Raw genomic sequence first — 25,626 nt, forward strand, 5'->3', positions numbered from 1 at the left:
GCTTGCAGACAGCTACCTTCTCATTGTGTTCTCACTTTCCTCAGTGTGTGTGTGCAAAGACAGAAATTGAGATTTCTTTCTCTTCCTATAAGGCCATCAATCCTATCAGGTTAGAACCTCACGCTTATGACTTCATTTAACCTTAATTACCTCCTAAAAGTCCTTATTTCCACATTCAGCCCGTCTGGGGTTAGGGCATCAACATACGAAGGGGAGAGGAGCAGGGGACGACACACAATGTAGACCACAGCAAAGAGCGAAATAAGAAAGAGAAAAATAAAGAAAAACTTTCAAGGAGTTTTCCTGTGCAGGAAAGGGGGCAAAAAGTGGTAGTTGATATATAGGATTAAAAGAAGGTTGTTTGTTTGCTTTAAGGTGGGAAGAAGGGGAAAAAATGTGTTTGTATTGTGATGAGAATGTTATAGCAAAATGGGAAGAGGGTTCTTGAATAGTTGAGAGGGAGTAGGACTTAAGGACGACTGACGGGTAGGCTGAACAAGGAACACAGATGGCTCACTCGCTGGAACAGGAGCGAGGGCAACATTTTTGGACAAACATGCATGTGGGTCTGTGGATATAGCATGTGGGCTCATCAAAATCCTGTTCTTATAATTCTGTTTTCTTGATTAAATAGGAAGGAAAGGTCATGAGCTGAGAGGGAGGATGGCAGCAGCCAATGGCAGTTTGAGGGCAGAGGAAAGGTAAGAGGGTCATCTAGGAGAGCAGGAGAGTCCTGTGGAAAGGAAATAGAATATAATTGCCAGGGAGCATTAAGGACTCCCTTCATGTTGAGCACCCTATACAGTGGAAGTCCAACACTTACACCTTAGCAGAATCCAGTGTGATTATCCAGGGAAGGGGCTGTACACAAGGCTAAGGGTTAGCTGCCCTGGGGTCTGGTCAGCCAGGGTTTCACTATCCACTTATGTGAGCCAATCTCTCTGAACCTCCTTGTATTTTATCTGCAAAGTCAGAATATTCGTGTCTGCACTGCCTTTCTTAGAAGAATCATGAGATGGTACCTGAGAAACATCTTCTAAAATGTTAAATGTTCAACACATCAGAAGAGATTATAGAAAACTGTCCTGATAATATGGCAATGAGGAAGAATGAAATCTGGCCATCGGTAGCAAAGTGGATGGACCTTGAGGGTGTCATGCTAAGTGAAATAAGTCAGGCAGAGAAGGACGGATACCGTATGTTTGCACTCATAGGTCTAACAGGAGAAACCTAACAGAGGACCATAGGGAGGGGAAGGGGGATAGAGAGCTGAGGAGAGTGAGGGACACAAATCATGAGAGACTACTGAATACTGAAAACGAACCATGGACTGAAGGGGGAGGGAGAGGGAGGGAAGGGGTGATGGTCATGGGGGGGGGGCACTTGTGGGGAGAAGCACTGGGTGTTATATGGAAACCAATTTGAAAATAAACTATTAAAAAAAAAAAGAAAGGAAAACTGTCCTAATATACTGAGCTTCTTAGAATAAGCTATTTTCCTTAATTTTTTTAATGCTTATTTTTGTAGAGACAAAATATGAACGAGGGAGGGGCAGAGAGAGAGGGAGACACAGAATCCGAAGCAGGCTCCAGGCTGCAAGCTGTCAGCACAGAACCCAATGCAAGCCTTAAACTTACAAACCACAAGATCATGACCTGAGCCGAAGTTGGACACTTAACTGACTTAGCCACAGTGGTGCCCTGAGAATGAGATATTTTCTTGACATATGTGTGAAAACTTGTAACAAATATGAAAATCTAGTTTTATCGTGTGAAAGTTCCTCCTAGGGCTGTGTCGTGCACAGCACACAGTGGGTCTCTCCACTGACCCTCAACACTCACCAACCCCTTTAAATGCCCACCATGTCATGATTATTTCCTTATGCCTATATTTAGAGTTATATCAGAATATAATGTCAGTTTTAAGTTTTTAAGACAAAATGGAACATTATTGGGTTTTGTGCCTTTAGGCTCTACTCTCAGTAGGCCTGGATTAGGAGAGATCTTGGAAGATTACTGCCTTCTAGGAAGGATTTTACATACATTGGGCAGGTGGGTATCCAATGGTACAAACATCCTACTGCACTCCTATGTGAATAACCAAAAAACCATTTAGAGAACACATTAGATTCTTATTTCATTCAAGTCCATTTTTCTAGCCAAATGTTATGGACTTGAAGCTGAATTTAAGGAGAGAGAGAACCACAAAAAGTTTCTTAGCAAGGTCAAACCCAGTTTTCCTTTCTCACACAGACCCTGTATCTATTTCTTGGATAATTGCCACCTTGAGAAATAATCACTAATAATAGCTACCTTTTAGTGAATTCCTGGCTTGGCGCTCAGCAGAGTACTTTAACTGTATCATTGCATTTAATCCTCAACCACCTTATGAGATCAATATTATCAGCTCTCTTTACAGATGAGAAAACTGAGTCTTGAAAACATGAGGTCATGTTGCCCAGTTAACCAGGTGGTTGAAGAGTCAGGGTTCTAACCCACTCTCTTGGTGTCCATAGCCATTGCTCTCACTTACAGTGTGCTGTTTCCCCTGGTGCTTGATAAAATGATGATTAGGATGGTGTAATGAGCCGTTTGGACAGCTTGCAAACCATGAAATACTGTATTTCTAAGTTTTAAGGGCTGAGCACTAGAAGACATACCACTGGCACGAAAAATCATAGGCAGCATTTATCTGTGGGATCTAAGTTTCTCATTTGGCATCCTGAACACTATGTATCTTCAGAGCAAGGCAAATCTGGCACACCATAATTTGAAAAGTAACTCAACCTATAATATAATTTCTGTATATGAAGACCAAGTAGTACTACCAAAATATGAAAATTCCAATCTTAGAACTCAGGAGATTATTTCAGAGCTGAAACAATCAACATCTTTTTGACCAAGTAACCGAACATGATTTTCTCTACAGAGCCAAAGTGCAAGATTTTAATTTGCTTAAAACCTGGACCCACCAAGCCTGTCGTTGATGCTGCTTTCTTTGTGAGACTCCCCCTAGTGGCCTACAAGAGTTAACTTCCTGAACCGGCACACTTGGAAGAAGAGTGGGGAGTATAGGGATAGTTCATTCTCTTTGTCTAATTTGATGGAAACTCGTCTTCCATCAAATGTGAAGGTAAAATCAGGTGGAGGTGTGAATGTGAATTGGATGGTCTCATTCCCATCCAATGAGACCAAGAGATGAATGACCTAGTGGTTTTATGATAATGAGCTGTAACGAAAACCCTTGAAGGTCTGAAATCCCAGCAGCTTGACTTAAAGTGTGGGGTCAACTCCACTGACGTCACAGATCCTTCCTGAGCCACCCCAGGAAGATGCCCCAGAAACATAAAGACATTAGTTAAACTGCAGTCCGGTTTCCTTAGTGCCTTGGCTTTCTGAAAGACAAGGCAAAAAAGCTCTGCTCCCTTTCAAAAAATATCAAATCAATAAAAAATAAAGCCAAGAAATCAAGCATCATGAGCGCAGGTATTTAACTCATGGATTACCCAAGGTCTCTAAACTCTCATTCTTTACTACCTGATTTATATTTCTTATTACGTATAAACAAGGTAATAAATCCCAAAGAAGATCCTTGGATGGCTTGGGGCATCCTATTATTTTATAGCTCTAAATGAGTGTGTCTCAACAAAGTTTCCTAAGTGTCTGATGGAAGTACCCGGAATGATAAATTCTTGTAGCTGACTCTGGGTGTGATGGGGACCTGGTGAAGAAATCACGTAGGGGAGAACACAAGAGGAGTGTGTAAAGTAAATTAGAAGCCTCCCTTGGGGCGCCTGGGTGGCTCAGTTGGTTAAGCGGCTGACTTCAGCTCGGGTCATGATCTCACTGTTGGTGGGTTGGAGACCGCGTCAGGCGTGTGCTGACAGCTCAGAGCCTGGAGCCTGCTTCAGTTCTGTGTCTCCCCATCTTTCTGCCCCTCCCTGGCTCACACTCTGTCTGTCTCTTTCTCAAAAATAAACATTAAAAAAAAAAAAAAAACCCTCCCTTAACTTTCACTATCTGTACAGAAACTGCCCTTAAAAGAAAGATTAACCACCACTGCAAGAATTCACTTGCCTTATTTCCTGATCTGAGTCAGCATTCTGGTTGCCTAGATACAGGTGTAAACAAAAATGCCTCGCCACTGCAGAAGAACAGCGGAATGAACCTGATGGCCCCCATCCTGGCTCAGTCAGTGACCAAGAAAAGAAAGCAAGTACTTTTAGACATTCATAGTAAACATAGAATATTTTGTTCAGCTTCTTTAAAGCTTAGCATTGTTCAGAGAGTTCTAAGGAGTCCTAGAAGAACTGCTTTTCTTTTCACTCTACCTACATTTCTTGTTTGTTCTGCTTTGAGGAAGTGACTGATGACAGCACAAGCTGAAAAGAAAAAGGGCCTCAATTTTTGAATACATTCATCGGCCTGACTTTTAATATGCAGGGCTCAATATTAACTAAAATTTGACAGTTATTTTTTATAAAGATTCAAAAGAAACTATGATAAATTCAAGATACAGACTTCATCTCTAACATGAAAAAGAGAATAGGTAAATAAGTTCCTTTTATTGGTGCTTGTCATTAATGAAAAAAGCATTCAAGGAAGCAGGAGTTTTCACCCTCTTCAGTGGATGCAGCCTCTTGTGAGAGAAAGAGCACTAAAAAGCTAGCACAATGTCAATATCAAGCATTGAGCTTTCTTATCTGATGGCTGTACCATACACAGGCTGTGTGACTGTTAGCAATTACTTAACCTCTCTGTTTCCTCTTCTACAAAATGGGCTAATTAGGTCTAACATACAAAGATGAGATTCAAATCAGCCTCTAAGAAAAAGGGCTTAGCATGTGAGAGGGACTCAGTCAAAGCTGTAATATGATTATCATCATCATTTATAGGACCTTGAACAAGTCCACTACTTCTGTAATCCTCAGATTCCTCACCTATAAAAATAATCATCTTAGGGGTGCCTGGGTGACTCAGTTGTTCAAGCATTTGACTCTTGGTTTTGGCCCAGGTCATAATCTCACGGTTCATGAGTTTGAGCCTGATGTCAGGCTCCTTGCAGAGGCTGCTTGAGATTATCTGTCTCTCCTTCCTCACCCCCTGCTACTCACACTCTCTCATACTCTTTCTCTCTCTCTCAAAATAAATTAAAAAAAATAAGAATCATCTTAATTTTTTTCTGTAATAAAATATGATCTCAGTAATGACAATGATTCCCACTTTATAGGATATCATATATGTGAAAGTATTTTATAGGCCATTAGGCCATAAATGATCACAGCATTTTAAAGTATTATTGTAAAGCAGATGAAAACTGACACACATGTAAAGTCCCATGTTGTTCATGAGATTTGTTATATAATTACATTCTAGCTTGTAGGAATAGGGATGAAACAGAGGTGACTCCTATATTAAATTAGCAAGGATAGAGGAATTTGCATACTATCTTAGGTACATCAAAAATTGCATAGAAGAAAGAGGAAACAAATATGCCACAATGTTAATGACTTTTGCTCTATGTAAGTAGTACAATTACAATGAGAATTTCTTTTTTCTGTACCTTTTACTCTTCTATATTTTTCCAAATTTGCCTCTGTGGTCAGGTTTAACGTTTGTTACTTTAAAAGTATATCAGTTGTGTTTTAAAGAGGATTCTATTGACAGTCTTCAAAATAAGACTTAAAAATTAATAATATAAGAGATATATATCCAATTGTTTTGCTTCAGAAGGGGGAAGGAGACAACAGCCCAGTAATGTAATGTCCTTGGACATAATATTCACATACTCTCTTATTCCACGGAAGTAAAGGGCTGCTAGGTGCCAAACATGAAAGGCCTGGGGCCAGCTGGTTGCTGAGGAAATACCACTGACTCACTTGCACAGGCCAGGAGAGCCATGGTGAGGGGAGAAGGGAAGAACCAGCATTAAGTAGGTCAGGAGCCCAGGACCCAGTTCTGTTCCAGCTCAAAACTGGAGTCAAAACACAACCCAGAGCAGAAGGCCAGTCATGTTCTCTAGGAAGTTAGGAGGGTTTCCTTAACGTGGACACCTGAGTGCCCCGTGGATCAGTGTATGTACATCCTGCAGGGGAAGACTCGGCTTCAGCGCATCAGACCCAATGCAGACCCCATTCGGCAATGGGGGGGAAGGGCCTACGGCACCATCATGGCGATCACTGGTTCCATTCTGAGCAGTCTGGAGCCGGGGCTGGTTGCCCAATACCAAGTCAGCAGGGTCAGGAGACCCTATTGTCAGGATTCTTTATTGGCTTCCTTGATAATACGTCTCAATATGTTTTGTTAGTTTGTTTGTAAGTTTTATTGGAGGAGAGAGTTTTCGAATTAAGTCTCTTAGGCCCTACAGCAAGAAGTAAGAAGTGGTAAGTTCCTTAGGCATTTGCAAAAAGAATGATTTCTATATGTGGGTCTTAAATTACTCTGCTCACCATTATAGTGTACAATAACGTAAACCAAGGCAAAATATCCCAGGGAAATATTTTATTTAAGTTTTAAGCTGAGGTGGAATACTACTCATACTCTCCCCGGTGAATCCAGTTCAACGATGGGTGATTACAATGAACATAAATCTGTGTCCTGTTTTTGATCTTAAAAATAAAGAACATTAGAGTTTAAAACACTTTTAGCATATGCCAAACAATGAGTGCATTTGGTGTACTCTTTCCTCCTAGAAATGCCGCAATACTATGAATGTTGATGCTAGCGGAACTTTTTAGTAGCACCATGTTATTGAATTAGTTAAGTGTTTATACAGCCAGCTTTGTTTAATACTAGTAAGTTATGTACATAACTGTGCTCTACTTTTACTTCTCATTGACTGTAGTATCTGACATCAAGGTTTCCTAGAAAACAAAATTGCCTGGATAGACTAGATTTCCAGTTTAAGGGTTTGTTTTTGAAAAATATGATTCCCCTCAGAAATTAGCATGTTGGAATAATTTACTCTGTGAGAACCTCTTTAGTAAATAAACCAATAATCATTGGATATTTCATTTAAAAATTGTTCCAAGAATAATCCATAGTTTTGACTTGTTGTTTTCTGTGATACCAATCTATCAAATGCAGCTCTCTAGTATCTTTCCGGAACTTGATTTTGGTTTTAATCTCCAGAAACACAGATGGGGTATGTGCATGTTTAACTGGGCTGATAGTCTATGAGATATATTTTGTTTAAAACTAAAATATTTATATAAAAATAATATGGATAAGACTTCTGTATAAAGCAGTTGATGATACATTTTAAACCCATGACCTTTATTTTAGGTAAGATTATCTCCAGCCACAATGTCAGCTAAGAATTCTATGGATCTAGTTGAATATGTTGACAAGTAAGTCTGTAAATTACAACTGGTTTTAACTACCTAGTATATTTAATGATTCAGCTAGAGATTCAAATGCCTGAGTAAGATGTTTGAATTCATCTAAGCTAAGTTTCTGCTTACAGAAGAGACCATATTAAATCATTTCAGAAGATGAACCTCTCTATATCATTCCTTTCTGATTCAGAAAATGAGCCAGTTTTACAGCCTCCTATTTAAATAACTTCCATAGGTTCCTATAGATTATGAATATCACAGAATAAGTGAATTATGAAAAGATTAATACTGTTAACTTTTTTCAACTGTAAGTATGCTTATTAATATTAATAAAACAAAACAAATAGCTGTTCTTAGAATTATAAATTTGAAAGTGTTAACAATAACAAGTGATCTGCTATGTATAAATATAGGAATAATATTTCTCCCAGTGTAGAACATAAGTTCTTCTATTACAACACAATACTGTTAACTTTGATTTTTAAAGTAAACCAAGTAACAATTTCATTATAAAAACTCAGAGAATTTGTAGACATATCAAATTAATCATCAGAAACTTTTGTTGCTGCTGTTTCCAGTGCCACGCCTGGAGCTCATCCACAGAAGGTCTATGGAAGGGAGTCAACTCTGGGGACTTGCAAATATGACCTGTTATTAATACAATGTGCAATGTCCAAAAGATCCTAGGACTCTAGTTTGTAAAGGTGGGATCACAGAAGCAATGCATATTCGTTTGAATTGTTTTCTATTTTGCATGTATGTCAGAGGATTTGGTCTGATGCAACAATTAATGTTTTTAGGACACCTGGGGTTTAGTCTCGGGACTTCCACTATTGTCTTGTATGACCTCAGGCAGGCCCTTAACATCTCTTGGCTTTGGTTCTTTTATTTGCCAATTAAAGAGGTTTGATTAGAAGCTCATAGGACCCACTGTAGCTTTAAAATAATTGTGGTTCTAAAATATACATTATGACATAGAAGAAAAATATAAAACAAATGAAATGGGTTGATGAGAAGAAAAAATCTAAATACTGAATTTGTATTTTTTTAAATTACCTTTAACAATGAAGATGATAAAAAAATTTTTTTGAAGAGGATAAACATTTTAAATTCACTGATTTTTTTATCACAATCTGTTCATCTTAAGGATTTCCCTAATCTTTAGCCAATTGAATAAACATATCACAAATAGTTCAACCACAATATTTTAGCCCCTCTTTTCATACTGCCCATAACTCACATTTGCCTATATGACAATAAGGCCATAATTGAGTGAAAATGAAACCAAACAAAGAAAAAGGATTTTCTAATGTTGAAAAATACAATATTTAGATAGGTGACATTTTTTTTCTGAGTTAAGGACAATGAATGTGGTAGGCATAAAAATAATTATTTTAGATGGACAAATTAGCTAAACTTGCCATCAAAGGAGGAATGGGAGACTTATTCCTACTTGAATCGACACATGACAATAGAAAATAGAAATCATTCTTCTGATTTATGAAATTCCAGTATGAACCTAAGGGGATTTCTTTCAGCCCAAGCTGCTGACCTACAAACCAGGAGATGACAGAACAAATTCCTGGAAGATAATGACAAACTTAAAAATAAATCTAAGGAAATTTTTGCCATTTCTTGGATTCCAGAGAAACTATAATTAAGACAAAATAGTGGAGGAGAAATATTGTGTAATTGAAAACAAAAGCACAATGAAGATGACCTAGTGCTGACACTCATTTCTCCCTTGATTGTGGCCTAAGCCATGTGTGTACAACTCCTATGTACCACCTGAGATGTTTGTTTTGTTTTGTTTTGTTTTGTTTTGTTTTGTTTCTTTCCCCTCTAATCTCCCAGAGCAGGCTGCAAGCTCTCAAAACGCAGGGACTATAGGATCTTACGCTTTCTGATTCCCCTACAGTAGTAGCCTATCACGGTGCATTGAATATTGATTTCTGCGGAACCATAGTGGACAGACTGAATGGAGAATCTAGTGGAACAACTGAATCTTTAGGACTCTGCTTTGTGGAGTAGACTCCTGGGTAGCTGATTAACTGGAAAAGCAAAATGGCACGCAGGCATTTCAATAGTCAGTGAAGATACTTGGAACTGACATGCTAAATCCAATAAAATAAACATAAAAAACAATTTTAAAAAATAGCTTCATCCTTCAAGTCCTAGTATTCATTGAGTGACAACAGATTTATTGATATGCAAAGAGGGTACTTACACAAGCAAAAGTCATTCTAAACTCAATAAACTACCTGAATATATATTACATAGTCTCAGAGGTTCTGCCTTATAAATCTATATGGGAATATTTATAGGTAATACTAAATAAATAAATAAATTATAACAGCAGCCAAAAAATAAAAATAAAAAAGGGAGAATGAGCCACAAAACCAATACTACATACCCTAAGAAAAAGGTTTGGCTAGAGACATGCACATTCACCGGCCTGGCAAAACACCAGCTGCCAAGGCTCTTCCCAGCCTCGGGCAGTTGGAGCAACAGCCACACATGATTAGTCCTTGTTAAATGTTGGGTCATATTAATAATCACGGAGCGGGGGGAGGCAGAATGCTTGCAATCATTTACAGGACATCTACGGTGACATTATACTAAAGGCAGTAAGTAATTCTGATTTCCACAATGTGTTTGTTGATTCACAGTGATGATGTAGCCAATGCTCATTTAAGCTTCACTGAACAGGAGAGCACCAAAAAGCCTTTTTTCTTTTTCTTCTTTTTTTCCCTGCTGGTGGGAGGATCACCACATGGAGGCCAGGCACCTCGGGTCCTTTCTTGAATTTGCATCTAATTAGCTATAGGACCTTGAGAAAAAGAAAATGTCTTTTCTTTGTGGGCAATCTCTGCCTCTTCTATAAAATGGGGTGGAGTTTTAAGTTATGATCAGCCGACTGAGTCCCAAGGGCTATCTGTGTTCAAAATCAAATCCAGATTTCATTTCCAGAATGCAGCTTAGAAAGCTGCCTCTATTTGCCACTCTGGCCGTAATTTCTCACAAACATTCTTTTATGCAATAAAGCAAATGGCTGAGATTTAACAACATACATTATTACCCCATGAGATTTAATTTTGAATAGAAAAAAAATTTTGCCCATAAATCTCTCTTTATTTTTCTTCAACGGACTCTGCTGGAAAAAAATTCTCAACACTTAATCATATAATTTCTTTTCTTAATTTATTAAAAAAAATTTTTAATATTTTATTTATTTTTGAGAGAGCAAGAGAGAGACAGTGTGAACAGGGGAGGGTCAGAGAGAGAGGAAGACACAGAATCTGAAAAAAGGCTCCAGGCTCTGAACTAGCTGTCAGCACAGAGCCTGACGTAGGGCTCGAACCCATGTACTGTGAGATCATGACCTAAGCTGAAGCCGGATGCTCAACTGACTGAAGCACCCAGGCGCCCCTGAATCAAATAATTTCTAAGGTCTCTCCCATCCCTAAATTCTTTGGTCTTCTAAAACTGGTTATTACCTTTTATTCACTTAACAAATACTTACTGAGCATTTACTATGTGCTGGGCACTGTGTTAGGCACTTAGGTAGATAGTCATTAGTGAACAACACAGAAAAAGATTCCTGCTCTCACAGAGAGTCCATTCTAGCAGGAGGAAGGGACGCACATTGTTAGATAGCCTGTCAGGGTGGACCTCACTGAGAAGTCAGAGGTGAGCAAAAACTAGGAGATGGCCATGTGGACAAGCAAAGTTTCTAAGGCAGGACATTCCAGAGGTGTGGCTACAAAGCCAAGGCAAAGATGGCTGGAATAAAAAAGAGGGAAGTATAAACTTGACCCCCTAGTCGCCTGGGCCAGGGAAAGGAAGTTGTTTGGTATGGAGGAGTTGTCCAGGCTAGGCTGTAGCCTATCTGTTTCCCAGAAATTCTCTCATGAGTACATTTTGGGAGGATGAGGGGTCTGGCTGAAAGCCAAGAATGGTATTTAAAATACATAAAACTATAAGCAAAAGAGGCAAAAGAATGCATGATGGATGATTTCTCCTTGTGAGTAGAATATGGCCTTCAGGGCCTGGGAAGTATTTATTTTCAAGATTTTCTCTTACTAGCAGGGCAGACATTGTATTATATTGTGATGCATTGCTTTTCTTAGTACGTGATGAAGACAGATATTTCATGTTATAGAACACAAGAAAGGAAGACAAAACACTGTTGGTTGAGCTTTCTATGGGAGAGGTCATGCTAGATTGGAGGACTTTCCTGTTTTATTTTGCAACATCATATCCACCATTAAGAGCAACCAGCTCCCAGGTGAGAAAGCTCAAAACAGTCTGGGCAATTAGGGAAGGAGAGATACACGGGACACTCTGAGTTCATTAGCAAGGTTTTTTTATGAACTGGCAAATCTTCTTGCATCCTGCCAGCTCTCTGGTCTCACTGACCACATTTTTTGTTAAAGATTTTAGTTCTTAGTCCATGTTAATCTTCTCATTTAATCCTCTCAATAACCCTAACAGGGGCACAGTGTCACTATTTTCAAGATGAAGACCCTGGGGTCAAATATTTGTCCAAGTGCACATAATACTATGGCAGAGCCAAGATTCTAATCCAGAGACCTATGTCTAAGTCATTCCAAAACCTGTTTCCTTAAGCACACCTCTATCCACATTCCCTGCCAGCCATCCTCTCAATAAACACACATACACACACACACACACACACACACACACACACACACACACACACACGGATATTTCACCTCCAACCCATTTCTGGACCATAGAAGATATGATACAACCATAGATTTCTGATCTTTCTCCACTAGGACCCCTCTACGAGGTGTGGCCAGCCTGGTCTCTCAGCATCCTAGCTGTGCCTGGGAGGTGCTGCCGTCAGCCACAGTGCAGTCTCTTGCTCCTCTCTAGCATCTTCTCCCTGCCCCCCTCCCCCTGTGATGGGCAAGACTCTGCTATGAGCAGACACAGCTATTGGAATTGGGCACAACCCACTGCACCCACATATCAATCAAGGCAGGGCCTGCCCAGATGAAGCTCGGTCCCTCCGCCCCAGGAGGCCCCCTGGATTCCCGCCACACCTTTGAGCTTCTGCTCAAGTCTGAGAAATGCACTGAGGTCAGGTTGAGCCAGACTCAGTTTTCTAGAGCAGAGAGGGAGCCCCTCCAGCCTCTGGACTTCAGAGATGTCCCTTAGGATTCCATGGTGAGATGTGAGCCAAGCAGAGGAAAGGTTAATTACATAATATATTCTGAGAAAACACAATATAACATGAAGAGCGACTACATAGTCTAAGCAAAGCTGCTGTGATGTAGGAAAGAGTCAAAGAAGTAAGTTAAAATATTTCCCAACTGAGTGACTGACAACTTCCAAGCCTCAGTTTTCATCTGAATTGAGAACAATTTTTACCTATGCTATGGGGGTAGTTGTGGGGATGAAAATGAAATGATGCTTATAAAAATGACATGTTAGGGGCACCTGAGTGGTGCAGTTGGTTAAGCATCCCACCCTTGATCTCAGCTCAGGTCATGATCTCACAGTTCGTGAGTTCAAGCCCCACATTGGGCTTTCTGATGACGGTGCAGAGCTTGATTGGGATTCTGTTTCTCCCTCTCTCTGCCCCTCCCCAACTTGTGCTCTCTATTTCTCTCTTTTAAAAATAAACAAATAAATTTTTTTTTTAAATTTTAAAATGACATATCAACTATGAGTATTGTGTAGAAATAAGACTGAAATAATAAATTCCTTACATTTCTCCACAGCTAGGAACTCCCCTTAAATAACTTACCATCTGTATTAGTTTCCTAGGGCTTTCATAACACAGTATCACAAGCTAGGTAGCTTAAAAGAACAGATATTTATCGCCTCACAGTTCTAGAGGTTAGAAGTCTGAAACCAAGGCGTCAGAAGGGTTGGTTTTTCTCTGAGGGTTCTGAGGGAGAATCTTTTTCAGTCCTCTCTCAGCTTCTGGTGATTTCCAGTGCTCCTTGACTTCTAGATATATCACTTCAAGTTCTACCACCATTTTTACATGATAGTCTCCATATGTCTTCATTTTTACATAGCCATCTTCTTATGAGGGCATCAGCCATATTGGAATATGGTCCCACCCTCCCCCCTCTGACCTCATCCTAACTAATTACATGTGCAATGACCTTATTTCCAAATAAGGTAGCATTTTGAGGTATTAGGAGTTAGAACGTCAACATATCTTGTGGGGATATAATTCAGCCCATAATTCCATCTAATAATTATTGTAAGAACATATGTATACAATACTTATAGACATTACAAATCACTTCAAGTACACTAAGTAAATTCATATCTTTCGATCAGTTGGGTAGGGCAGGAATCATTATCTCCACAGGACATAATGAGCTCTCCTCTGGACAACCTAAGAAAGGTTAAAGATAATAAGTGGCAGAGACACTTGAACCCTTATCTTCTGACTCCAAATACATTGTTCTTTACCCTGAAGACTCACATAAATAACATGTACACCCCCCAAACAGCAAGGCAATAGGGGAAAGTGTCACAAAAGCAGTACAAGATGCTGCAAGAACTCCAAACATCATCAAAACTATATGTGTAACCCATCATGCCCTCATTCACACAGACTCTGGAACACTTGCCAACCGAATGCCTCCCACAGGAAATCCTATCACAACAGGTGCGTTATTAATCCTGTAATTTTAATGAAAATTTTACCAACATGAAGTATTTGCCTCAGTGCATAACTTTTTTTGCTAGAAACTATCCACAACCAGTCTCCTTCTCTGGTCTCTTATTAGCCATGTCCTAGCAGAGTCCTCTCCTCCAGGCTCCTTCAGGCAGACCTCATGCTGGCACAACCCTGTTGGCTTTGGTCTCCCTCTTCCCCACCTGTACCCATGAAACTGGAGTTACCTCCGTCGCAGCCCTCGAGCATTCAGCAATGGAGGCTTCTCTAGCTGCCAAAATCCATTTGCCAGGGTGGTTAGAAATAGGCAACAGAGAAACTACAGAAAAATTTTTTTTCAATTTCTGTGTTCCACATAAGCTTACAGGTTATTTTCGTTAGGCATCAAAATGTTCTCTAAAATTTCACTTTACATACGAGTGTGTGTGTGTGTTTCACAGGACTCTAGGCACCAAGAAGAGAACCAGTCACAATAGATCTCCCAAAAATGAAAATTCTCGTTAGTTATACTCTTCATTGTTCTAGAAAAGAGCTAAAATGTTCCAGTTTCTGCCTCTTGAGTACTGCAGGTGGATGGAATGTTTATCAGAATCTCCCAAGTAAATTTAGTGCTCGATTCACAAGAACAGAACAGGCAGAGAAGTGAGAGGCCCCAGGCACGGATGCCTCTGCCAGCAACAGCACAGCTGGTCCAAGTCACACCGAATCGCAGAGAAACAGAACTCAGAGTCCGTGGGAAATCTGTTCAGATTCCGTTGTCAGCTACATAATCAATGCTTTATGTAAAGCCCAAATATCTGTCTGAAAAGGCTCCCTGGGAATTCTTTCTCCTGTGCTTAGTAATTCCATCTGGACTACTCAGGTATATTCAGTCATTTCTTTCCTTTCACAGTTAAATTTAGATGTAAGTCCCACTGATATAATATACTAATAAAACAGTGGATTATCTCTCCCCCTTTCACTCTCTCTCTCTCTCTCTCTTTTAACTTACTAAAAGAATCAGAGTGGGCACATACTGTTACTCAATTTTTAACCATTTGGGTATCATTTGGGTATCAGGAAACTCTTAGAAGATTGAAAATGTTAATATATGTGTTTTTCCAGTTGTTGATTTAGCAAGGTCAGTTGCAAAACCACATGCTTTGTAAGTTTATTTATTTTTGAGAGAGAGGGCAGGCATGCATGCGTGTGCACACACGCCCCTGGGGGAGGGGCAGAAAGAGAGAGCAATACAGAGAGAGAATCCCACAGGCTCCATGCTGTCAGCAATTGCTCTCAGATGTGCTAGTGGCTGATGTCAAGATTGTAGCCAAAAAGGACTGAAGGCTAAGGACCAGCTTCTCTTCCCCTGGCACATCCAGGCTGCAGGTCCTGGAGAAGCCAGAAAGAAGCACTGGCTCATGGAAGGTAACAAGTAAATCTGTTGTCTACCACGGGGCTATGTGTCACCATTAGTAGGGCCTGACATTCTCTTGCCTTCTGCCTGTGACTCATACATCCAATCAACGGGAGCACTGTCAGCATGTTGGGGTTTTAGAGGAATGGAACATATATATATATAGGTCCCATTTGGTAATATTCCAGAACATTTTTGAGCCAAATTAGTGGTAGAGGGAATCTAATGAAACCCTTAGCAAAGCCTTCTTTGTTCCTCAGATGTGCAGGTGATAGGAAAGAGGAACCTCACCCAGCCGAGGCTGTTGTGCACTGCTCAAGAGAAGCTGTAAACCTTGAGGCTCTAACAACTGTGGCTTTACTGCACCATCCCCACCCCCAATTCCAACAACAGAGTCTTAAGCGAACAAACAGTCCAGTCAGACCAATTAGTTGGTCAATAAATTTTTACTGACTACCTACTCTGTGTCAGGCACTCTTCTCAGTGTTGGAGACACTGTGGAAAACAACTTAGATAAAGTACCTGCCCTTAGGGAGCTTTCATTCTAGTGATGGAGGGTAGAAAATAAACACAATTAAGATCATTTTAGGTAATGACAGATGCTGGGGAGAAGAAATGGGGTATTATGATAGAAAGTGACCTAGGGAAAGACTTGTGTGAAGAGGGCATATTGAATTTCAGAAAAAATCGTTGAGAAGGAGGCAGCCATGAAATGACTGCAGGGAAGAGCATTCCAAGCTGAAAGAACAGCAAGTGCCAAGGCTCTGAGCAAGGAACTATTTTTGCATGTGTGAGGGATGGAAAGAAGATGCATGTGGTTGAATGGGAGTCAATGGATGGAAGAGTGGAGGAGATGAGGTTGGAAAGGAGAGCAAGAATATTATTTTCAGATAATGGATAAGCCCTTGGAGGGTCTTAGACTTTTAGAAAGACCATTCTAGCTTCTGTGTGGAGGATGCACTTATGGATGGGCTGCAGAAGTAGAGGAGATAATGGCGGCCAGGACAAAGAAAGGAAGAAGCAACTAAGAAAAGAGTGAATATGATGTGTGTCATTCCTGTTGTCACTCTGTTAGGTCACATGAGTAGCATCAAAGTGAGTCCCCTGCTTCTGCTTATTATCTCTTGAAATTATAGGACTATAGGAGAGTTAGGCTTAACATTGGATTTTGTAGCCCTACAGATGAGTTTCAAAGTTTGACCTGGTGACCCTTCCTTCTGTCTGATTAGTTTCTGCATTCTGGTCTTCCAAATTACATTTTCATTCTTCAGATATTTTCTCCTTAATATATTTCCCATCTTTTTTCTTTATTTCAACCATTATTTTTTACTTGCTTACTTTTCTACACTTTCTAGTTTTTGTTTTCATTTTGCTAACATCTTCCCTTGTTTTATTGTTTATTAGCCTTTTAAAAAAATGTCTTGTTGCATGTATCTGAATGTTTTTCTTACGTAGGGATCTATAATCCAGCAGGTTATTTGTTGGCTAGTTGGTTTTGGAGGAGACTGTGCTCCTCAAATGTCTTGTTATTCTGTCCTGTGAGTTAATTTTCCCCTGGGGGTTTTGGCCAGACCCAGTCTCCAATGGAGTCCTGTCAACTCCAATAAACTCAGGGGACAGGGCACGGATGAGCCCCTGGCCCAGTAAAATCTCAACTGACCCTCCCCATTCTACGACATAACTTGTGCTGTCAGGTCTTCACTTTTGCTTCTCAGAAGGATGTCACCTTAGGAGACCAGTGGCTTTCCCACACCTGGAGCCTATGGAAGTAGGAAGGCATAAAAGCAAATGCCCAAGGTCAGTTTTTCTCCCAAGTTTCTTACAACTAGAGCAGTTTATCCCAAGACTATCAAGGAGAAGAAACAGGAGTAGACCTACAACAGTCCTTTTTCCCCATTTTACACTCCCACCGCCTCGAAGAACTATCTCTTGCCCCAGGCCAAAGTGGCCACCTGTCTGAGGTTGGGTTGCCCAGGAAACAGGCTCTGAGACAGAGATTGGTAAACAGAAGGCTCATTAAGGAGTGCTCTGGGGTCACTGCCGAGAATGGAAGGAAAAAAAAGTATTGTGATACAATTCCACAGGGAGCCCTGAAGCAGGGATGGTCCTTCCAAGTTGTTCTGAGATAAAGCAAGTGTGCCAGGTCTTTACACCCACACAGTGACCAATCACTAATTTCAGGCTGCCCCAGGAAATGGATATGGCCATCAGCAAAGTGACTGTCTTCACCAAGGTGGCTCCCAGAGAAGCTATCAGCTGAAGTCTGTCAGCCAGCAGCATACCCAACACTTGGAGTAATAACTCCCTCCTTCCTAAAAAGGGAGCTGGGGGCACATCATGGCACTCACTGCACCTCCCCACACACTATCCATTTTAAAATAGCCCCCACTGCCTAAAAAGGGCAGTTTTCTAATTTTTCTTTCTAGGCCCTCCTAGATTTTAGGAGGAAGAGAGGATAGGAAGTCAGCCGTCACGCCAGGTCAGCTTGCTGGTCAAGACCATGGGCACCCAGGAAATTTTACTCCTGAGGAACTGTGTCACTCATTTCTTTCTTCAGAGACTAGGTCACAGAACCAAGCAAAGTGGATTCAATAAAGAAAAAGACAAAGTAGCTTGTCCTTTAAGCGGCTTATTGGTGAAAGGAAAGAGTAATATACTAATGCCAATAGGGGCTATCAGAATTTTACATGTTTCTTTACCCTAATGCTTAAGAGCTCTAGCCTGTTTCTTTTTCTCATTTATTGTGTTTACTTTTTCATGAAAATTCTGATTCTTCTGCGAATCTCTGCCTTTGAGCTATCATGTCTTCCAACTTAGTCGCCAGCTCTTTCCTCAATGTAGAATTCTCAAGTATTAAATGTATGTGGATCCAACTTGGCTTATAAGAATAGTGGGTAAAATAGAAAACGACTCCTGCTTAGAAAACATGAAAAATATCTACTGCAAGACCAAGGCAGAAGTCAGATCTTGTGAGATGAGAGACAAACCAGGGTTCCAACCAGGCCAGTTGCTTTAAAGTCCTCTCCAGCTTCTCACAGGGGAGTCAGTGTGGAAGTTAAGTGAAAAGACAAGTTTGGATTCTGGCTCCTCCAACTCATTCCTGAAACACCTCTGTTGTTTCCTGTCCTTGACCAGGGGTCATGCTTTTCTTCCTGCGATTCCAAACGCCCAGAGAAGCCAGCTAGAAGACAGACTGAACACCCAGGAGCGCACCATCACCTTCCTCCTTGAACAAGCCTTTCGCATCAAGGAAGACATCTCTGCTTGTCTTCAAGGGTCCCAAGGCTTTCAAAAAGAGGAGTTGCTTGCCAGGAAGCTACTGGAAAGCCATATCCAGACCATCACGAGCATCGTCAAAAAACTGAGCCAAAATATTGAGGTAATTCTTCATTTCCCATACGTCGGCATCTTTGCTTGACAACGATGATCACCACCAGTAACACTTTCAACTACAGAAACGATTCACTAGAGCTTAAGATTAAGTGATTACAACATGGTGCCCCGTGTGTGCCAAAAAGTAGAAGGACATTCTATTAAAAAAGCATTTAATACCTATTTTGTGACAGCAGAGAGAATTGTTTAACAGTATGTCAGACATTGTGCTTAGGTGCTTATTTTAATCTCAATTCCCGAGATTGCTTTTGTGGAATTGTTTCAAATAGAGCTTTTCATAATGCACTGGCGATGATGGTCTGACCCCAGCCCTCCCTTTCCCCATCTCCCACCCCCTCACTTCTTTCATTGTGACCACACTGGCTCTCCCAGCGCTTCCTAGAACACACCAAACATGTTCTGGCTTTAGGGCCTTGGCACTTACTATTCACTCTGGCTGAATCATCTTCCCCTAGATATTCCAGTGAAATGTTCTCCTTTGCCTTGAAGTCTCTGCTCAGTTATCACCCTATCTGAGAGGATTTCCCTGGCATTCTGTAGAACGGCACCCTTCCCTACCCAGTAGTCACAACCTTCCTTAAAACTTTACATTATAGATATCCGTGTGATATGCAAATTTATAGTCTATATTTGTTAATTGCTTGTTTTCCCCTTCTAATATATGAATAGACATATTTTAATATATAAAGGCAAAGATTCTGGGGGTTTTTTTCATTATGAAATCACACAACAGATGAGAACAGCACTTGGTAGGTAGTCAGCACTCTACATATTTCCCGAATGAATGATGTTTAAGATGTTAAATGGAAAAGAGAATTTCTGATCACAAAAGAAATATCTGTCTGGGCTACACCAAAATAAACAGGCTTTCACTACAACTTTTTTTTAGCAGTTTTAAAGTGCCATAGGCATGATGAACCTGGGGCAACTTTCAGACAAGAGTCACCGAGAATACACTTTGGGAAACTGACTAGAAATTTGAAGAATTATTATGAAATTTTATGATAATTCCCATAATAAATGTCTTCTTTTACTGTCAGAGAATATAGTAGGTTTGACAGACAGACAGACAAAACTCATTCAATTAAGCCAGCAAAGATTTCCTTGTTTATAAAGCAAAGGACATTTATTAATTTATTTTCTATCTGTAGGGTCTGCCACACCCTATGATGCATTAGAGGGAATATGGAAGTTTTAAAAAAATCTTAGTGGACTTTTAAAAGGTACTTTGTTGGTATTTAGCACATACTGAAATGCCTCCAGTGCCTAAAAGTCAGGACCACTTCACAAAGTGTTTCTAGCATCATAGTGGTAAGAAAGCAACAAGAGGTCAGCTGCTCAGTGCCTCCAGCATGATGACCAAACCAAGTTACTAATTTAAAAGTTGCTGCTAATTGCCAGGAGAGTAGCATTCTCAGAAATGAGAAATGGTTGTTACATGGTTGATTATATTTGTCAAAATCCATTCAGATATACACTTTGGTGTGTACCTTTTAATACATATTAATTATATCTCAGTAAAATACTCTTCATTTAAAAAAAAAATTTAACTTTTATTCATTTTTGAGAGAGACAGAGAGACAGAGCCTGAGTAGGGGAGAGGCAGAGAGAAAAGGAGACACAGAATCCAAAGCAGGCTCCCAGCTCTGAGCTGTCAGCACAGGGCCCTATGTGGAGCTCAAACTCTGAGGGCAGGATCATGACCTGAGCTGAAGTCGGATGCTTAGCTGACTGAGCCACCCAGACACCCCTTTAGAAATCTTGTTAAGGGCTTCTTTTCCTATAACAACTGATTGTCTTAGATTAGCTCTGAGGAAAAGACAAAATGTTTTCCAAAAACTGTAAAATCTCAAAATAGTTGCCATCTTGTTAACGGGTTGGAGTATATAGGGAAAATGTGGAGGACTGGTCCATGCGGAAAACCGAATTCGGAAATATTTTAAAGTCTATAGATAACATAGTTAAAACATTATAAAGAAGAAACTATTAGGCTGCCTTTACTAAATAATTAAGACTATTATCTGCTCTTTATAGCAAAATAGGTGCTATTCAAGTATTTTTTAAAAACCTAAACTCATTAATGAGGTCAGTCCATTTCTAACTGACCAGCAAGACAGGTTCGAGTATGAACTGAAGCGTGACCTGGGTCTATGTGTTTTTCATCAACCATAATTGCAAGAGTTGTTTGCTCCTTTTTATATTCAAACTATTTGTTTTTCACCCTGGCAGCTAATTATAAATTTTAAAATTAATTTATTTTAAACTCAAGGAAAGAGAATTTTATGTATCACATTTATTTTGTTTATTTATTTTGTTTCTTCTTCCCACCAACTTTTAAGAACAATACTGGTTCATTGTCATTATTTTGAAAGCTTCAGAAAAAATGTTTAAACCTGGGGGAAAAAAATTCTTGCAATTCCACTACCAAATGGCAATCTCTACAAATACCCAGATTCATTACCCTCAAGTCCTTCCACATAGTCCATTAGGAGGCCAAGACTACATTTGTAAGCATAATCTTTAGTATAAATTTATATTATAAACTCTCACGTCATTAAAGATTCTTTGTACAGAGCACACACCATGATTTGCTAAAATTATTCTCTTAATATTAAAATACCCTTATTCATAAGTATATGTTTGTATTTGGCTTATTTCCCTAGGATATGTTTTTAAAAGTGGAACTCCAGGGTGTGGACACTGTAAAGGCTCTTGGTGCACGTTGCCAAATTGGTTTCCGGAAAGTTTATACTTAAGTATACTTCCATTAGAATTACACCAGAGTGCTTGTTCTCTGTGCCTACACCAGCATTGAGATGTATTGTTTTAACTTTACTGATTTGATGGGAGAGATGTGAGATCTTACTCTCTTTTTCACTTTTTAAAAGTGACCCTAACGCTTGGCATTTTTCTCTGTCCATAGTCTACTAATGTCGTTTGCCAATTTATCTTTTGGAGTTTGAGTGCTTTTTAATTCTTATTGATTTGATGAGTTTTACTACCTGAGGATAATAGCTGCTGGTAGCTGCCCAAAAGTTTAACAACCAGCAAGCAAATATTTTCTGGAGGATAAAACCTCGGTTGGAGGGTTTGCCTATTTCCATGATGTTCATAGTCTCACCGTGGTTGATTTCAAACCAATACACCAAACACAAAGACGGGAAATGATGTGCACAATGGGCTTTCACTAAAAATGCATGCTAGTTGCAGCACATAATTGAAATCCTAACATTGGTTATGTTTTTCCAGTTTGTTGTTTATATCTCAGTTATATTTATAATGTTTCTACCAAGTTTTCTATAAGGTTAAACATTCCAATATTTTGCTCTGTGATTTCTCTCATTTTTAAGAATAGAAATTTCTTCATTTAGAATTGAAATAATCACCTCTATCATCTGTTATTTTTATGGCCTACTAATATTTTTAAACTACTTTCCTGCAATCTATATTGATGTGTGTCATGAGGTAAGAATCTAAACAGATTTTTTTATGAGTAAATAACCAGAGAGCCCAACACCATTTGTGAAATTCCTCCCCCACTAATTTGTGAGCTTCAAGTAGAACACATTTCTTTTTTTTTTTAATTTTGTAATGTTTATTTATTTTTGAAAGAGAAACATAGCACGAGCAGGGGAGGAGCAGAGAGAGAGGGAGACACAGAATCCAAAGCAGGCTCCTGGCTCTGAGCTGTCAGCACAGAGGTGGACCCGGGACTCAAACTCATGAACAGGGAGATCATGACCCGAACCAAAGTTGGACACTCAACCGCCATCCAGGCACCCCAGCACATTTCTTTCTTATATGAAGGTCTTACCAAGGTCTTCATTACATTACACTGATTTATTTACATATGCATATCTATTTGGCTACACTTGATTTATTTATTATTATCTCATATGTTGTGGTGTTTAGTAGGGCACATTTTCTTTCACTATTCTTTACCAAAACAAAGCAAAATAACATCTACTGCTATGGTCTGAATGTTTGTGTCTCTCCGCACTCTCCCAAAATGCATTCGTTGAAATCTAATGTCCCTTGAGGTAAACATAAAAAAGAAATAAAACCAACTAAACAAAAAATGTTTACTTATTGGAGAGATGAGTGAGGATAAACTGAAAGTTTTAGGGAGAAAACCAATCAAGTTGAACAAGACTTCTTTAGTTTCTCATGCTCAAAATGGTGGTAGTGTTGAATAACTATTTTGCCCACCATGATATATGTAGCTCAGTACACAATATTATACTTATGACTTTTCCTCTCTGATCATACATTTCTGAATGATTACTTTGTATTTCCTAAACATAATTTTGAATGGATTATGCTTACAGAACCATTAGAAAATAAAACATTAGCTCAAGAAAAAAAAAAAAAAAAGAAATCTAATGTCCCAGGTGATGATGTTAGGAGGTGGGGTCTCGTGATTAGGACCAGTGCCCCCCTATGAAATATCCCAAGCTCCTGCCACCACGTGAGAACACAGTAGGAAGTAGGCAGTCTGCAGCCCCGGAGAAGGCTCTCACCAGAACTGGACCGAGCCACCACCTTGACCTTGGACTTCAAGCCTCAGAACTGAGAGAGATACATGTCTCTTGCTTATTGGCTACCCAATCTGTGGTATTTTGTTAGATTAGCCTGAATGGACTAAGACACAGTCATGCAAAAACAAATGAAAACAAAACAAAAAAAACCCTCCAGCTGACACTTCTATGTTTTCAACTAAAGGTTTGTTTGTTTTTATTTTTGTTTTCTTGTTTTGTGGGTTTGTGGGATTTTTTGGCTCTTGGGTTGTTTCAATCTGCCAGTTTACAAATGAGAAAGATCCTGTATATAGTCTTTAAAATTTCTATGATTCATTTGCTACAAAAAATCTTTTCCTCAAAAAATTGATGAACATAAATTTAGACATAGTTCAGGCCTTGATCATATATATCAACTAAACTCTAATGCTTCCCCAAATCAAGAACTTGTCTTATACTCTCACATTTTTACAAATAAATAAAAGGGTTTTTTTAAATAAATGCCTTTACTTTGGATTTTGTTTGAGTGTCAACTAAGATAGAAATTTTTGCTATAGACAAGCAGAATTTTTTTTTAAATTAATGTTTACATGTAAGTGTGAAAATTTTTTAAGCCACTGTTCTTGGGACCATTGGCCTGGGAGTAGAAGACAGTCTGCTCTATTTCAGAATACCAAGACCTACTGAAGCCACGACTAAGAATACCCATGGACAAAATCTGAATGAACTTCAAGTCATAAATCTCTCATGTTCTCAAACAAATTTAGAATAAATCTTATCACTCCTTGTGAGTGGAACAGTTTGATTCATATTTGCATATGCTAGTTGTATTAGCTTTACTGTGCTTTTGACTCAATCTGTGAAGAGCCTTGCCCGAGGCATTGTAAAGATCCCTTTTAAACCTACCAATTCTGGAATAGGTTTTTGTGAAAAGCTTTTGTACCAATGACGGCCACATGGTACCTCGTGGCCATAACAGCACAATAAGTATGTTTTATTTGGCCCGTATTGCGTTTACATAAGATTTTGACCAAGATGTCAACATTTAAAAATTGAAAGATTTAACATAAAATCTAGATTTCTGGCTTGTGTTGAAACACTGGTGAGCCACCATTCCTACCTGGCAACAATCAGCCGGAATCAGGCCATCACTGCCTTCCTCACAGAAAGCCGGGAGTGCCTCTCTCTGACATAGGACTCTCTCACTCATTTACGCTGTCAGCCTCATTAGGAAAGGCTTTCAATTTTGCAACCTTGCGTTCTTTGAATTATATATATTTTTTATCATGGGGTGTAGGAAATTAATGGGAATTTTCCCTTAAAATTACAGATTTTAGAACACCAAATAAAAGCCCGAGACCAGGCGGCCACAGGAACTAATTTTGCGGTCCAGGAGCTAAACACCAGACACCTTCAAGGAGTTGGAGACCTTCGAGGCAGAGTGGCCAGGTGAGGACAAGCATGTCAATGAGCAGCAGTCAGTTCTTGCCCCTGAATTCTCATCCCCAAGTAAGTTCCAGATAGTAGAAAAGCAGATACTGTCTTTACATTATGCTAAACTAATGAGGTGTTAGTTGAGAAAGTGTTTGACACAATTTGAAAGCCTCATGCTACCTCTAAGATTCAAGGGATCTCTTAAAGGCCCCTTACACAGAATACCCAGTTTTGGTTCCATCTACAAGTGATGAGAATCGTATTATATTTACAGCTTTCAACTGTCTCAATGCCAACACCTGTACAAAGACACACCCTCAAGGCCACATACAAAATTCCCAGATGAGTCAGATTTTAATGATTAAAATATTTAAAATATATAAGAATTACATAATAAAAGCAACAAAAGGAATGTACTTCCAAATGGATAAAATTTTGAATAACATCTTTCATATGCTATTTCTAAATCTAAAGAAGTAATGCTATGCAGTTTAACAAAGCTCTGTGGGTATGGACAATGGCAGGGCTGCTCAGGTAGACATATCAGAGGTCACTTGTGAACGGCTGACTATGGACACCTTTGCAACTCGACATGATGGTAGCATCACCTCCTTACTCTCTCTACTGGAATGCTCAGCCTCCATCTTGTAAATCTGCTCTGAAATGTTAATGACCATATAATAATTAGGTGATTAGCATCTAAGCCAAACTTCTTTTGGAGCTTCTGTCTATTCAATTCAACAACAAAAATGTATTAAGCTATATGCCATGTACCCACATGCCAGGCAGTGTGCTGGGATTCAGGGACTCAGCAACATGGTCCACTTCCCATTCCTCATGACCCCAGATTTGTGGTCTATCTGGGAAAAAAGCTCCAAAT

General features: G+C 39.5%; 1 protein-coding gene across 1 annotated transcript in view; it reads left to right on the top strand.

Moving 5' to 3' along the window:
• The first annotated feature begins 663 nt into the window (after nt 1–663).
• The window catches only part of FAM81B (family with sequence similarity 81 member B), a 55,948-nt gene continuing 30,985 nt past the window's right edge, over nt 664–25,626 (top strand). The window contains 6 exon segments of the mRNA XM_029941228.1: nt 664–701; nt 4,044–4,141; nt 4,144–4,211; nt 7,284–7,348; nt 18,538–18,781; nt 24,643–24,761. Coding sequence (XP_029797088.1) covers nt 664–701; nt 4,044–4,141; nt 4,144–4,211; nt 7,284–7,348; nt 18,538–18,781; nt 24,643–24,761 — 632 coding nt within the window.

Source organism: Suricata suricatta, chromosome 6 (genome assembly GCF_006229205.1).
Source record: "Suricata suricatta isolate VVHF042 chromosome 6, meerkat_22Aug2017_6uvM2_HiC, whole genome shotgun sequence".
In the NCBI taxonomy this organism is placed as follows: Eukaryota; Metazoa; Chordata; class Mammalia; order Carnivora; family Herpestidae; genus Suricata; species Suricata suricatta.